Source organism: Corvus cornix, chromosome 4 (assembly GCF_000738735.6).
Source record: "Corvus cornix cornix isolate S_Up_H32 chromosome 4, ASM73873v5, whole genome shotgun sequence".
NCBI lineage: Eukaryota > Metazoa > Chordata > Aves > Passeriformes > Corvidae > Corvus > Corvus cornix.
Window position 1 is genome coordinate 64,917,165 of NC_046334.1, and position 16,870 is coordinate 64,934,034.

The following is a 16,870-nucleotide window of genomic DNA, read 5'->3' on the forward strand; positions in this document are numbered from 1 at the left end:
TATCCTGCTACCAACACCTGACCCAGTGCTTGAGGCATGTGCATTCTGGCAGAACAAAACTCAAGACCACAAACATTCCACTGAATATATCTATGGAAAGATCACCTTTCTTTTAGAGTTTCTTAGAAGCTTCTCTTGATACTGTAATAAATTCTTAGCTCTAACATGATATCGCCAGAACCTCATGATGGAGTTAAATCCTTATTTTAGTTTGATGGTTTATTGGAAATGTATGCATGAAGATGAGTCAAATTTTGTCTCAGCTCTGGGCACGGCTCCAGAAATACCATTCTATTCAGCAATCTCACGGCTCTTGGCAGCCGTCAACCTCTTGCAGTTGCTACACGGTAACTTTAAATTTAATGAAATATTACAGGCAAATATTTTTATCAGACAGAATTGTCATGGTGTGTCTACAAAATCATTACATAATGATTCTGCTGACTCTTCTCTTAAGCTTCAGGAAAGCTAATGCTTGGAAGAAAATTTCTATTGAATCTATTAGATGACTTATCAGTCACAGAAACATGAAGGGCGTGCTTGATCTCATCTAACCTTGGACATCTGTCACATACTTGGAGAGATTCATTTGGCTGACTGCTGATATGCCCTGTGTAATAAGGTCGATTTCACATTAAAAGTGTTGACTTCTCACCATTGAGAACAAAGCAGGTCTGGGATGGCCAGCTCAAATGTAGACATCTGTATTTGTTCTGACGAATTGAATTCCTTCTGTTGGGTCAGTTCCAACTGAACTCATCTTGGATTTTTGAATGTTGTCCTAAATTTCTTTGGCACCAAAGAGAAGATATAAAATTACAGGCTTCACAAATGCTTTCTCATTCCAGATACTTATTCATCTCTCATAGTCCACTATTGATAAATAAAATCTTTAGGGCCAACAATTAGTCAATTGACTTTATTGTAGTTGATTCTACTCACTAGTATTAGAATGATTTATGAGAAGAGCAAAATAAACAAGAAACTTTTTATCTCTTCTTGGTTGTCTGGTTTTCTCTGAGTCTTAATCCTTTAAAATCTGTGCAACTGATACATCAATGGGCATAGCAAATATTTCATTCTGTTTGAAGGAGTTGCATGTTGTTACTATTTGTAAATATTTTCTGACATATTTTGTACAATTGGAAAACCTTGACAAAAAAAGGTTTTTTCTCTAAGAGATCTGGAAGGAATGGATTTGTTTCTGAAACTCCCTCTCCAAAGACAAAAAATTAAGTTAGTGTTAGCGTCTAGTAGCATTTCAGCTTCTGAATGCATGTCAGCTGATATCTTTTAGAGGTTTTCTGTATATAAAAATTCTTAGACTGATGAATATTAAATCATAAATAGAAAAGAATACATTATTACATAGAAATCTGAGCCACACTCCAGAGTCCAGCCAAGTTTTATATCAAAACTATTCACTTAGTTTTTCTAAACGTCATGGCTTCTCCACTGAAATGTAACTCCATTCCTTAGCTGCCCTTCAGACTAAAGCCTTCTGTCTGAAATCCAACCTTTTAAAAAACTTTCACAGGCTTTTTATAGCATTTGGCAGGAAATACACATGGGTGGGCAGTTTCTGCAAAGAGGTGAACTCTATGAGTTTCTGATTAAATAAAGATCTCTTATGTATAAAAGCTTTCCTTTCATAATTTGGTTAGGCATTCTGTACTGTGACTCAGCCTGTCTCTGGTTCCTTAGAGATGCATCTCTTTTGGAACCCTGTTGGATGGATCCATGTTTCTATTAAGCATTGTTCGTATGGAATCTTCGTACTCTTCACCAGTGCAGGTAGAGATGCATAAGTACGTGTCAGCCCAGACTGTGTCTGTATGTTGTAGTAAAGGGCTGAGTGGAGGAATGAACTTCCATGCTAAAATTCAGTCATGGGCAACACAATACCCAAGCCACCGACCCCAGTGAGAGGCAACGCTCCCGGCCAGGTTGGGCTGGGATCTTGTGCTGCTCTGGTGAGCTTGCTGAGACAGCTCATTTCAGGAGTAACTCAGCTCCACCACCCTGTGCTTCTCTGCACTGTGTTCAGCTGTTTGCTGGAGACACTGCTTGCTGTAGATAGTTTCTTAAGTATTGTATCTCTTTGGCAGAACTGTCTTGAAATTGCTATTCAGGTAAAACTATCAGAAGCTGCAGTTAACTACCACAGAAGCACAGAATGGTTTGTGTTGGAGGGGGCCTTTAAAGATCATCTAGTCCACCCCCCTGCTATGGACAAGGACATCTTCCACTAGACCAGCTTGCTCATCTCTGCCTTGTATGGTCAATATATTTTCTGGTCATCTAACATAGTTACCCCAGCTAAAACTAAGATTGTAGAGATTTTGATGTTCACTTATATATGCTTAGTGCTTAGTTCCCCTGCGATGATGATCATAAGGTATTACCAAAATTATCTTAAAGTGACTCCTCTGTTATGTCCTACAAAGAGAAAGCCTTAAAGACAGATCAACACCTGCTATTACAACAACACCAAGTATGCATTACGTTAATGACATATTGAACACGTGGCAAAGATTCAAGGCTTGCCTAAACTTTTAAAAATTAATGATACAGTGGATTCTAGCTACCTGCAAGTTCAGCTTGTGTTAAGGTGTCTTGATGCCCTATGACAGTCATAATCCTTTTAAATCCAAATCATCATCCCAGTGCTGAAGGTGACGAGAGCTGTCCTGGCAGCTATCTGACTGGCCAAGAGACCTAACTGCTGTTACACATCCAAATGACAACAAACCTCAGTGTGAACTTTCTGTCACTTTTATAGCTTTTACACAATAGATGAAAAACAAATAATTGTATTTAAAATGCTGTTGATATGCATATCTTAACATCTCTTTCAAAAATAGGTGCTGAAAAATAAGTTTAGTCTTTTAGGTAGTCTGCAATTTCTTTGCAGAATTTCTTAATTCGATATGTAATGGTTACCAATTTCTTTCAAGCTGTTCTTTTGTCACCCTTCTCAGTAGGTTGTTGTTCCTCTATCATAGTATATGCTCATATTGACCAGATTGAGTCAAAAACCAGGAAAAGTATCTTGATTTAGCTAACCACCTAAACACACCATAGTATGGGGTTTCATCCTATCCAACATATGCCTGCTTTCCTGCCTGAGTGCTTTTTTGAATTGGGATAGTACTGCTTCAGGGTCCCATGACTGGAGCATTAATCCATACTTAAAATATTTGGGTAAGTCCTTTCCTCTGTTTCTTTAGAATCTGTCTCAGACAACTGGAGATGCCCAGCAGTGACAAGTACAGCTGCAGCCAGCAGAGCAGAGTGGTGCCCTCCATCAAGGGTTGTGAGGGCAGCCTGGCCATACAAATGCAACTCTGTTATTTATGGCACTGAACTGGCTTAGTCAACTTAAGCTTGAAGATGTTGTCACTGTGATCCAGCGTTTGCTACAGACATTTCTGATATCTGCAAATTATGTCCTATGTTTTATGTTCTCAAGCCTGAAGTAGAACACTGATGTGTCTGTCATAAATGGCCTAGCAGACTTATGAGACAATTTTGCCCTTTCTAAATTATAACTATGAACTAAGATGTTAAAACATGTAGACTATATCCTCATAAACCAAGAGGTTCAGAGGCAAAGACCCTGTAAGTAGATTTGTTGCAAATGGATTTAAGTGAAAATCCAATACTCCTATATCCAGAAATTTGGGAAAGGGAATACCCAGGTGATTTATAGTCTCTAGGGATAATATTAGCATATGAAACAAAGAACATTCTCTTGACCACATCATTTCTCTGAGATTTAATAATATTTCTGGATTTTTTGTATTGATTTAATGTTATCTTCTCATGGTAAATATAAATTTTCTTTAGATGATATTTGCTATTTGAGAAGGGGAGAAATTAAGAAAGATATTTAGTAAGTTGCTTACAGTATGATCTACTTGCAAGCATAAATCTGCTACTACTATAAACTGTGTATTTTCATTTGTGTGAGAGCAGAGAGATAATTGTCCCTGTGCACAAACTTTTCCATGCAGTGATAAATTACCTGAGTATTTTCTGTCACATATTCTGTGTTGTAGATAGTCTGTTGGGCCAGTGTAATGATACCTAGTGAGTCTGTGCCTCAGAAAAATGCCTTTATGGATGGCATTGTTAGACAGTTGTGGCTTAGTATTTTAACTTTTGTACTCTAATTCTTTTACAGTGTGGAAATCAGAGAATATGAATCAGAGAGCACATAAAAATCTTGCCTGTATGCAATGAATTTTCCTTATATTCTAAAAGCTAAAATAATAAGAGAGTAGAGATATTTAAATAATCTGTATTAAAAATACTTATGTAGTACTACGTAGTAGAGGAATAGCTCTAATACTGTTCAATATACAGGTGTGTTATGTATTAAAAGGTATAATAATCTGAATAATCTGATAACTGATGCCATTCCAGTATGAAAACAGGCATTCTCTTTAAAGTATCAATTTCTAGGTCTGAACGGTAATTTAACCTGTACACGTTAACTACTGATGGTGAATTAAAGTAACAAGGTAATTAGTGGATACTCTTTAAGGGTGATATTTACTCTGATTATACCAATGAAAGGACAATTTGTGGTAGTTGTGTGCAATGCTTACACTCATGGCAGCATTTGAAAGAAGGCTGGAGAATTTGATAGTGGTCTAGTTGCTCCTGTTTCACATTGAGATCTGAGTTTTGTAAAGTCCAAACCACAAAATACTCCCTTTTCTCTCATCTGTCATCTGCTTCCTCATATTCTTGCTATTAGTGCTTTCTTTTGTGTGGTGATGGAGAACAGCATAAATACCTGTGCTTCTTCCAGGTATTGAATTTACCTTCTAGTAAGTACTGGATATAATAATTGTTCACCTGAGTCTGTGTGGCTTTCAGAGAGTTAAAAAAAATGGCTGCAGATAAGAGGACATATCTCATGTCTTTGTAGCAATGGCAGTTTATATCTAAAATAAAGAAGTGTGTAATTATCTTGGAATTCCAAGGGATTTATAAATTCTTTACCACCAATCATCTTGAAAAACATTTCTTTCCATTTTTATAGCATGGGCTTGGTTGGCGGATGCTTTTAAGACATGGAAGGGTCTTTATCTTTTACTATCCTTGCCAGAATCAGAGGAACTTGGAACACTTCATTTCCAATAATCTTGGGAACTGCAGACTGTTTATAAAATGTTCTGAACACAAAAGTCCATTTTTCCTCAGCTGGTGTTTATGTGGAATCATGGTAATATCTGTTGTGAACTGTTTTGTTTGAGACTGACATGCTAATTTTGGAAATTACTTGAGAAAAAGCCTAGAGAGAAGAAAAGCACAGAACTACTTGGAATCAGCATGTTTAAAGGAGAAAAGGCTTTTTGTTATGTTTTTGGGTTGTCCTTTTTTTAAAAGATAGGTTCAGCCATACTTGAATAGAAAGACGATGGTGAAGAAAGATTTGGTTTGTTCTCTGCAGAATGTCTTCCTACAGGAAGTGTGGAATTTTATTTCTCTACCACCTGCCAAGCAGGGGATTCACCAAGCTGATTATAACCAGTGATAGCCAGGTGAGCCAAACTGTTGCACACTGGCAGTTGGTCTGGTAGGAACTGTGTCAAAATAGGGACTCTTGTTTTTCCAGCCTCTTGGCAATTCAGGATACTTCCTGACAATAGCTCTATCTGCTGATACCCTGCTGAATTCTGAAGAATACAGGAAATAAGCAGAGGTATTTTGGATATTCCAGAAATGAATCAAAATTAGTCCTCATGGGCTGAATTATAAAAAAAAATAACTGGGTATGTTTGAAAAAGATAAGGTGAAATATGCACAAATGCTTGGTGGTAGGCTGACTAAATATATATACACCTGCCCATACCCATTTTATACAACCTTGTTTCAAATACATTCTTTGTATTAAATAGATTAAAGATTAGTCCTCCACAAAATAGTATTTTTTTCAGGTTAGTTCATACAACTGTATGGTATAGCAGATAGGGAATTCAGTTAGGCTGCCTACTCAAATAGCAGTAGCAAAGGCCTGTTAATCAGGGATGAGATAAATAGATTTCTGAGAAGTAAAAACCACATCCATAGCTGAATGGTTTTTAAACAGCTATTAATATTTGTCCTTCTATATTAATTTAACAAAAATATTATCAACAAGGTTGAACAGTGTCATTATTAATTAAGAGATGTTGCCTGTGTGTTTATTAGGTGATTAAGGAATGATTAAATAATCATGCTTATCCAGGTGGGTTTTTACTAAGGAAACAGGAAGAGCTTTAGCTCTCCCCCTGTCCCCATCAGCAGACATACAGCTACAAGAGGCAGCCACAGGGTTACACAGCTCCCTCTCCCCCAAGGGTAGCTTTCTTAGTTTTGTTCGTTGTCTAAATAATGAGCTATACCAGTTTAGAGTTCTTAGAGCCCCATATTTGTCTAAAGATTTTGTAGATAATCCAGGCTATCTCATACACTTCTAATCAGTTAGGACATGCGGTCTCTTGGATTTATTTCTCCACTTTTTATGAACTTAATGTCAATTGGATTTGAGTTAATTAATTTCACTTCATCCATTGCAAAATGGCAAAATCTTTGTTTATGGAGTTGCAATGAACAAGACATTCCATGCCATTGAGCACATACAAGATGATGAAACTTTTTCAGTATTAAGACAAGTTACAATCACACCTGCTCTTCACCAGGGAGTATTTAGGATTAATTCTAGAATCCTGCCTTTGAAGAGAGTGGAGAAAAGTTTCCCTGTGTGTTACATGGCAGCCCCCTTAAAGAAGTGTAACTGAGTATCTCTGCTGAAGTCTCTGTTTAGAAGTGTATGACTGTGTTGTGATCCTTCAGCTCTGAAGTTTGGCTGTATAATTCAGCCTGTATTGATTCACTGTAAATCAGGAGGTGCTAAGCTCAGTGCTGCCTTCTAGGACACTCACTAAGGGTTAATATAGCATTTCTTTCATTATCATTTACTTGGCTGGTTTTATAATCCTGTTACAATTTTTAGTTAGTTTCAAGGCTTCTGCTTACTTTCCTTTTGTGAAATAGATTCGGAAGAAGCATTTTTTGCAGTATATATATCGTTTCTTTTCTGATCAATATCTAAAATATCTCTCATCTTGAACCTTTATTTAGAGTGATACTGATAAAAAGTGTGGAATCAATAATTTGTTTCATATATGCAGTTAAGAGAGAGACAATTTCAGTTTGAATGGGAAGGCATGCTCTTTCAAACCAAGTCACATTTTCAGGGACAGGTACTATGGACAGGTACTACTCATTATGAATCTGGTATTTGATAACTTGTTTGGTAAAATAGTTGTGGGTGAGGCTGTGCCACTTGCAGCTCCTGCAGCTGCTGTATCTAGTAAAAGGGGAGGATGTTCAGTTTGCCTTCTCAGAATCAGTTTTAAAACATTTTAAGCTCAAGGTTCAACACCTCATGGGTGTTGATGTGGAATATTTTAACAGTGTTACTTTTGCAGCAAAACAATTTCTATCTGTTTTGAAATCTCACTTGCAATAGTTGATATTAAAGAAATTTAACACTTGTCTTACTTTGCACTCTGGCAGACTCTGTGTGGCAACCTATGAAAATTTCACCTTGTAGTTTACAGTGCCTTGTAGAAGTGCAGCTGTGACTTTAGACAGGCACATAATAAAGCAGAGGGAACAAAGTCTTCAGGAAGCATAATGGCTTTTGTTTTTAGAAGCTTTGAATAAACCAGGGGGTTAACTAGAAGTTTAACCAGACAGCTTAATTTTATGTCACATTGGAAGCTTTTTATTTTTGTACATTAAATGCTTTCTTAGCCTTCTAGAATAAAAAAAATTTAAAGTTTTACAGTTGCCACCATCACAACTCACACAGAAACTAGTGAGAAAGCAAACTCTGAGGAGGCTGGACAGTCCTCAGTTGTTTTGTGGTATCTGATAACTTTTGGCTTTGCTAATTTCATAGAGAGGTTTTCTTGTGCGTGAAACTCTTATTTCCAAACCATTATGTCCTTCTAGAGTGATAAAATGCTCTGTTCTGTGAGTACACTCCAGAGCTCAATAAAATATTTCCATTTATTTCATTTAACTCAACTTCAACTCTAGTGTCAAGCTAAATTTTGATGAAATCAAGAATGTCAAGGCAATTCATTCTTCACTTCTACTTTTGCCTTTAATTCAGTGTTGACCCAAGGCATAGTAGAAATTTAAGTTGCAAGAGGTGTTTTTAGTGAAAATTGAAAAAGATGGGATAGGAAGGTTCTGATCCCTCTCTGCAGAACTCATTTGTTCAAGACCCTTATATATAGCATGACTAATTTCTTCCATTTTTGATTGCCTGTCTGAGATATTTCAAAGTCTGTCTCGTATTTTTTTCTCTACTGTGCGGATGCAGTTTGATGTAGCGTGACATCTCCCCTCTTCCCCTGCTTATTTTTCCTGAGCAAACTGTACATTGTTGTAACAGTATGATAGCTCCATATTTTGTTCTGTGTAATATCTGAGATGGCATTACATCATCTTTTGATTATATGTTAAGAACTCTGTTCTCTCTGTTTCACTTTTCTGCTATTTATCTAAAGGCTGCTCTGAAGGTCCCTCTGTTTCTTTATGAGACTTCTAATGGGTCCAAGATGTGTAATTATTTGATGCTCTGCTGCAGCTGCCTGTATCATCTCCCAAAATGGCTGCTGTTCCTTCTTGACTGTTTGAAGTCTCTTAAAGAAAAGCTTGAAAGGTATTTGTGATAAGTAAAGAAAGAACTCCAAGGACATTAATTTGCATTTGATCCCTGACGTTGTTTTATACAGATGGCCTCTGAGAAATTTTATGCCATCTCAGTTTGCATAGACCCCTTAATCCATTAACATTTATTTGTTCTTTTGGTGATGGTGCCTATCACAGTCAATGCTCACACTAGCACCTGATGTTGGGAGCTAGTTACCCTGACTTCCTTGTCTTCTGTACTCACAGACCCAGAGACCCTAAAATAAGGTCTCCCTAAAATCAAGAATATTTGATTGCCCTCGTGACTCAGAAATAAGTATCTTGGACTGGCAATCAAATAAAGTCCATGTAATTCACTGTGTAAGAGGGACTGTGGTTATGTGAGATGAAAGCCTTTCTTTTTCCCTTTAGGAGTGAAGGAGAGACAAGTTGAAGGTTGTAGGGTAAGGTGTGGTCTTTCAAGAATCTATGTCAATGTCAGGGACTTTCTGTTCCAGCTGACATATGTCCAGAATCGTGCATTTTTATGGAAAAATCTTTTAAGTGGCCTTTTTCTAATGAAGAGCACTGAAAGTAAGTGCTATCTAGTTTATCTCTTCAGTATTTGATACCTGAAACAGCAACATGCAGGTAAATATCTTAGTAAAGATAATGGATCACTTTAGTCACAAGTTAATTGCTCAGCAAATTGTTACTGATGATAGCTATAATTTATGATGTGACCTTGTTGCAATTTCTTTATCTGGTTCCCTGCTACTTTAAAATGTAACAACAAAAGACTTTTGATCCTCATAGCAAACTGCAAAGACATGTCTTTATCTTCTGTAAAATACATAAAAGCTAGATGCCATGCTCTTTAAAAGGAGGTTGACGACTAATAAAATAAATCTTCATGTAGTGGATTATAGAGGCTACTCAGAAAAAATAAATTATTTTATGATTAACTACTGGAAGAAGTTTTAAAATACTAAAGTGCTTCTGGATTCTTGCAAAAGTGTTTTATAGGGGTTATAAAGATGTTCCTGGTGCTAAATAGATATAAAATAAATTAAACCACAGTTTGCTAGGGTGGCATACCCAAAGGGAAAAGAGACACAATGACAAAAATGTTTTAGAGTTGACTGTAGTCTGGGAAGGATGGCATCAAGCTGTCAGCTGCAGTCTTTCATTCAAAGAAGTTGAACACAAAAAAAACTTTTTTAAAAACCTCTGAACTAACCTCTGACAACACAATGTTAAACTCCTGAACCATGTGTTGTGACTCTCTCCCCTCTGTGCTTAAGTACCTGACTCCTATATTTACATGGGAGATCCTTGCCAGAGATCCTCCAGCATGTGCAGTGGCTACTGGAAGACAGCTCTGCCTCTCCTGACGGCAGGGTGGGGATAAAATGTAATACTATGTGTTGTCCTTTAGATAAGGAGGAAGAGATGAGAGGGATCTGGTGTCCTATGGTGTGAGGAGTTTCTTTGTGTTATTCTGTCACCTTTTATCTCACTTATGCAAACCAGGTCACAATAAAATTGCAAATACAAGCATTTGACATAACCTCTGAATCAGACATGAGAAGTGTTTAGAAGTGGCATATATAAAAACATACAAGAAAAAATTAATGTATACTTAGGTTACATCAGAAAGGTTTATCTTACTGTTGACCTGCTGTTTTCCTTCTGGCAAGATGTTAGTCTGCATTTTAGTCTTTGTAGGTGCTTTTTTTCATAGACTCCTAGAATGGTTTTTGTTGGAAGGGACCTTAAAGACTATCTAGTTCCAACCCCCTACCCTGGGCAGGGGACACCTTCACTAGGCCAGGTTGCTCTAGGTTACTCAGAGTCCATCCGGCCTGGCTGTGAACACCTGCAGGAATGGGGACTCCACAACTTCTCTGTGGAGAAGTTTCTTTCCTATTTTTAGAAAAGTATCTTAACTGTATTTCCACTTTCTGGGCAGTCTAGAAAAAATTTCATTTTTCATCCTGCTGTTTCCATGTTCTTACATAAAAGATAATCTCACTACTTTTTGTTTTGAACATAGTTGTGTAAATGCCTCATAGTTATAGAAAGCATAGAAACCATACACTTTACATTTCTGTATGATAAAAAGATTTACATGGGCTAATTGTATGTATCTTATGTCTGGCTCTTGATTGATATAAGGCAAAAGTAGTGATATATTTTGATAGGACAGTGTCTTCACGGAAACTGTTTCCCAACCTCTTCTTTTTCTTTATTTTGTAACAGAGATTAGCCAGGCAAAAGTAATTCCAAGTTCGCTTCCATGTATTACCTTACAGATATCTGAGGCAAAGTATCTCTGAGCCCTGTCAGCATCTTCCAGGAGTCATGGAATAGCAGCTTTCAAAAAAATTGTTTATTCTTGCTCATTGCATTAGCAGTGAGTGAACTGGGTTACAGGTAGCCAATTTTTTTCCATATGTCTAGGATACTCACATACATTGTTATAGATATTCTGTTTGCCTCAGGTATAATAAGGTCTGCAGAACTGAAAAAGTGAACTTTCAGAACTTACCTCCTACATGATCTACCCAATGGTGATACTGCTGTAAAACTGGGCTTTTCTAATTTTACTGATTACATAAATTGTCTGTACCTGTTTGATATCCCAACACAAAGTTCCAGGCACAAACTTACAGAATATAAAACCATCATCTGCTACTAAGCAGCAACAGATGACTGAAAATGAGCGATTTGTATAGTTCATTGATGAAAATAAAAAAAGCTGTAAGAGCTGTCAGATGAACAAATGTGTATTCACTCATACATTTACTCATTTATTGGACATTAATGACCACATATAAAATGAATTTAGTGCCTCTCCATCTCATTTCCCACATCAACAATTCACAGTTTGGACTTGAATTAATTGGCAGATGCAAGAGAGCAGCCAAGAGTTTGTGACTATTATGACTGAGCTTAGCTTGGCTGGAGTGTAGTGCAGACCAAGGCAATGCATGCCTGCCACATATTGTGTTTGAGGAGTTTGTTCTGCCTTTTCCTGTGCATAAACAGTCGGCTTCCGTCACCACACAACATTTCCCAGAAATGCTGGAATGTCTTATCGCATTCTTTCTTTTAAGACTGATTTCCTCCCATTTCTACCTGTTCTCAAAGTTTTATTTTGCCATTGCTCATACATTATGCCCTGTGGCCTCTTTAATATTTTTTTTTTTAATGTGTTGGTGCTGTGTGAGCTCATTTCTGTATACTAAAATTCATGTTAGTTCTTTTTATATTCTGTACAGGTAAAAATTAATCCATTGAGATCTCTACTCTATATTAAATGTGTTATTCCAGTTTACACTTAAACTTTTTTAAAGTTAGAGATACGATTGCTATATTTTTCTTGGGTATAAAGAAACTTTGTGTTCATATGTATTAAAGACTTTAGACTTAGTTCAGTAGAAACTCTTTGAGATGTCCCTTAGACACCATAATATATGAAAATATATAGTGGATTTTGGAGAAATTATGATAATATTCAAAGTATTTTCTCTGAAAAAGTAATAAATTACATATTCCTCCTTTTGTTTCATATCTGCACTTCGTTTCTTAATCATAATTTGATGTTATCCTTCTTCACTGTTTGCTAGAAAATTTTGCTCCATTTTTTTTACTCTCAGAATTAGGCAGCTATTCCCTTTTAGGCACACAGCTCAGTTCTTAGTATAGCTACCTTTTTGAAGACTTTGTGTATCTCTACTCTCACTGTTTATTAGATATTCTACAATTTTTGGCTGCAAGCTGTTTGCTGCCCTCACAGACCTTTCCAGATTGTTTAGCTCTGCTGACTCCATCCCAGGATAGTGAGATCTGCCAACCTGAATGTGTCTTCCAGCACTGAGGGCTGTTCTTTATTCTACCTAATAGATGTCTGTCAAATAAAGTACTATAAGTCAAAGTACGTGCAAGTCAGTGCTAAACAAATTAGAGGACAAACAAATCAGAGATGTGGAAATAGCCTGAGACAAGTATGCAGGCAAGGACAGGAATGTAGGAGGTGAAATACTGCATATTTGGAGATTTGAAGATGGTGAAAATATAGATTATGAACTTGAACTTTTCCCAGCCTATTAGAGAGAGAGTAATGAGAAGGATGTAACTAAATGGGAAAATACATTTCATGCTAGAACTAGTAACTGCATATTTATTTCCTGTAGGACTTCAGGAAATTTGCTGTTTCCACAAAAAAATCTGCAGGAAGTTCCTTTTCCTCTTGAGCTTTTTTTCCTGCATCAATTTCTCTACCATTGCATTAACAGTCTTCCTCTTACTCCAGCTGTACTGAAACTGCTGGGTAAGCTGGAGTCAGTGCCTCAGTGTCACTGCCCAGCAGCTAAGACTACTTTATGCCCATTCACCTTGCTTTTTCAGGTTCAAATTTATTCAAAAAAGTGCATCTCCACTGAAGATCTATGTTACATCCTACTGCACTTCAGCACTGAGTATTTGCATGCATTGGATGGCTTGCTAAAAATTTCTTTTCAAGTATGCAGAAAACAATGGCTTTTTATGATTATCATGGTGCTTCATGATGAGTCCAAAGGCAAAATAAAGTTTTTACCTTGCAATAGGTTCTCACAGTACCCATTAAAACAAATCAATTATCACAAACGTAAATTAGTTTGTAAAGGAAACAGGTTAAAGCAGAAAGCCCACTGTGGGGATTTCTAACATGGCTGCTGCAATTCTGAGAAACTGCACACGTCCCCTTTAGTTTTGTTATTCAAAGGAATAAATAGCCTTCACCTCAACCTGCAGGAATGCCTCTCTGTATTACAGAAGGACCCTAGTAGAACACTCTAGTAGAAACCAATCATTGTCAATACAAACAGAAAAAAAGCATTTATTAGAAAAAAAAAAAAAGACTAGTTATGATTAATGACTTCTGTTTGCTCAAGCAGTTTTGATTTATATGGCAATTTCATACCTTATAATTATGTATTTTATGTGGTACATAAATTTGCAAATACTCAGAGTGGTAGATGTAATGCCTCTCTGTCCAGTGCTCACGTTTCCCACTGACACACTCGGAGATGTTGACTGACCATTTTGGTTGTAACATTACATTAAAGGAAATATTTGAGATAAAGCTCTGAAATTTTAATTTTTTTCCGTGTGTTTCGTGACTAACCATAGACAAGGAAATGCTAAGTGACTGTTGAATTACCGTGATTACATAATGCATGTACATCTGCACCAATAACTGTGTTAGGCAAGGTTTTATTGTGATTGCTGACACTGCCAGTCATGATTGAAGCATTAAGACTATTCCTGTTTTTTCAAATCAGCCGTCCAAGTTGAAGCCTGGATAATGCAAAATCATAATCAAAGTTCAAGCAGCGGTTCTAATTGTGCACACAATCCAGTTCTAGTGTCTTTTCACTGCTAAAACTTCTCTAGAACCACCAGTCCCTCCCAGCAAGTCTCACCTTGTGTCTTCCTAAGTACCATGGTCTGATAAATATATATATTCCTCTATAGGTCTCCATGATTCTTACCCACTGTGTCCTTTCTATTGTAGCCGTACTTTTCCAGAGAAGTGAGCAGCTGATGTACCCACTGCCTCTCAGTTCTCTCTAGCCTCTGACTTCAGTATATCTGCAAGCAAACTCTGTTGCTGTTCTCCCATTTCTTGCCTTCTCCAATCCTCTAGTTCAAATTATGCAGTATTGGGAAAGCAGTATTAAATTTTCTAGGGTTTCCCCAGTTTCAGCATTCCTCAGTCTTAGTTTTGCGTGTCAGAAAGGTCCTGAGGTGAGATTTGCTCTCTTACCAGGTTCTATTTTCCCTTGGGATAGATGCTTTCTCAAGTGTCTGTGTAGCTCTCTGCCAGATTCTTCAGGAAATTCCTGCGGTCTTTCTGCTGGAGATTGCTTCAGGAAATCCTTAATGATGTCTAGTTTCCTAATGCTGCACTTATTAGCTCCAATTGCCACTTTGTCCTTGTATTCAGGTAGAACTGGGAATCTCAACCTACTGTGTTCAAAAGATCCATGAACTTTTGACCTGCCACAGCTAAGAAAGTAAATTATGAGAGTCTCAAACTGGCAGAATGATTAAGTGGGAATAGCCTTCATTACAGGTGGAAAACACTATTAAATTATCTTGTTATTGTTTCTCAATGAAACAGAGCAATGAAAAGTCTGTTTCATCTTTGAGCAGTTAGTAGTATTCAAAGGAACAATGTGAGCTTCTACAAAACCAAAGACTTGTTGCCCAGTGAAGGCTTGAAATTATATTCAATTTTATTTTTCTTCTTCAGAAAATCTGTACTGCCATAAAGACTTGCTTAAATCTGATTTCATTCAGGGTCTGCCTGTTTACCATTCAGAATGCCAAATTATAGCAGCACTGAGCATAGGCTTGGCTAAAATCAGTGTGAGTGCTAAGCAAGCGAAAATTGGTGGCTCTGCTGATTTTCTAGGAGTTCAAATACTGTAATAGTGGTGAAAGACTTTCCTTGAAGAAGATACAGAGAAATACACCATTTTCTTAAAGCTCCTCAGCTAAAACCTTCACAACAAAGCATCTTTCTTGGGAAAAAGCTGTCATAGAAAATCATAGAAAATTTTTCTTTTAAAAATGCAACCAGACTCATGAAAAAAATGGACAAACTTATGGGGAGACTTTCTCCCAAATGGTGCAGATATCATCAAGTATCTCTGATAACAATTTCCATGTCTCAAATACAATTTTTGTAGGTATTTGTTTTCAGAGAGTGAGTATATGATAGAGAATTCCCCCAACACACTTCTATTAAAACCAAATGATCAATATTCTTCAGTGTTTTCAGTTGTTAACAATGTCAGTATTCTTTCTGAAGCTGCATTTGGATAAGGAAAATAGGTGGCACATACTTGATGATTGAAGTCATAGCTTTTCATTTTTCACGTTGCTAAATCCATTAGCATTTTTGTAGGACTGTTTCTGTCACTTGGTGAGAGAATGGGAACTGGGAAGGAGGACACTTGGCTGGGAGTAATCTGGATGCACTCTTGAGGTCAGAAACAGCCACTGCTGCTGTTTTATGGAGCCTTGCTGTTGTGGAGCTCTGTAAGGCATATGGAGCAAGCAGTGCTTGCTTCTGTCAGTAATTTCTTGATAAAAGGTTGGATATTTCTGTTAGTGAAGCCCTGATAATAACCTTATTTAAACAAGCTTTAGGTCAGACTTATGCTTTGAGTCTCTAGACTCTCACATCTTGAAGAAATGCTATTGCTGGAAAAAATTAATTTTTCTCATGAGCCAGTATTAAATCCTTCTCAATCTGAAGAACTAATAATACAGTAGCGGGATTTTTCCTAACCAAGAATTTCGTTGAAAATGAAAGGAGAAGATTAAAATTAAAATTAAAATAAAGAATTTCATTGACTATGGACTATCACTATGAAAATTTGTAAAGAAGTTGTGCATTCTTGGCTGACAACAAAAGCCCTTAAGTGCTTCTATTCATATCTTACAAGCTTGTAGTTATTAAACAATTATTGACTTTAATTAAGTTTTCTGTGGGTATAACAAATTAGTTTTAACTGAAAATGTATGATTTTTGTTTGTTTGTTTAGGAAAGGGATTCCAAGTGAACAAGTGAAACATGCTGATAGAGAGCAAGCAAAGCGTATAGTTTACTCAGTGGTTTATGGAGCAGGTAGGCATTTTTAGAAAAAAACCCAGCTACTGTAAATTTATACTTTATTCATAATTTATATAAGTAGACTGAATTTCTAAAGGTGAGTAAAAGTTTTCTTGAGTATTACATTTATATTTTTATCCAGAATTATTAAATTATCTACTCAGTATAAAAATTATGAAGTTAATGTAGCTACATTGTCATATACAAAGATTATCTGATTTTGTGTTTATTTGCTGCTGATATAACTGAAGCATTTATCTAAAATGAGTTTAATTTTGAATGGACTTTGTACTCTCTCAGTATATAGACAGAGATGAGAATAGCTGCAACAAAATTTTTAAAAAACACCAATATTGTTTTAAAACACATTTAGAGAATCACAGAATGGCAGAGATTGGAAGGGGCCTCTGGAGGTCATCAGATCCAGGCCCCTGTTCAAGCAGTGACACCTTGAGCTGTTTGCCCAGGACTGTGTCCAGCTTTTCAATGTCTTCA

General features: G+C 36.7%; 1 protein-coding gene across 1 annotated transcript in view; it reads left to right on the plus strand.

The window, feature by feature from the left end:
• Positions 1-16,870, plus strand: part of POLN (DNA polymerase nu) — a 102,784-nt gene that overhangs the window by 49,208 nt on the left and 36,706 nt on the right. The window contains exon 21 of the mRNA XM_039551590.1: positions 16,308-16,390. Coding sequence (XP_039407524.1) covers positions 16,308-16,390 — 83 coding nt within the window. The remainder of the gene's footprint in view (positions 1-16,307; positions 16,391-16,870) is intronic.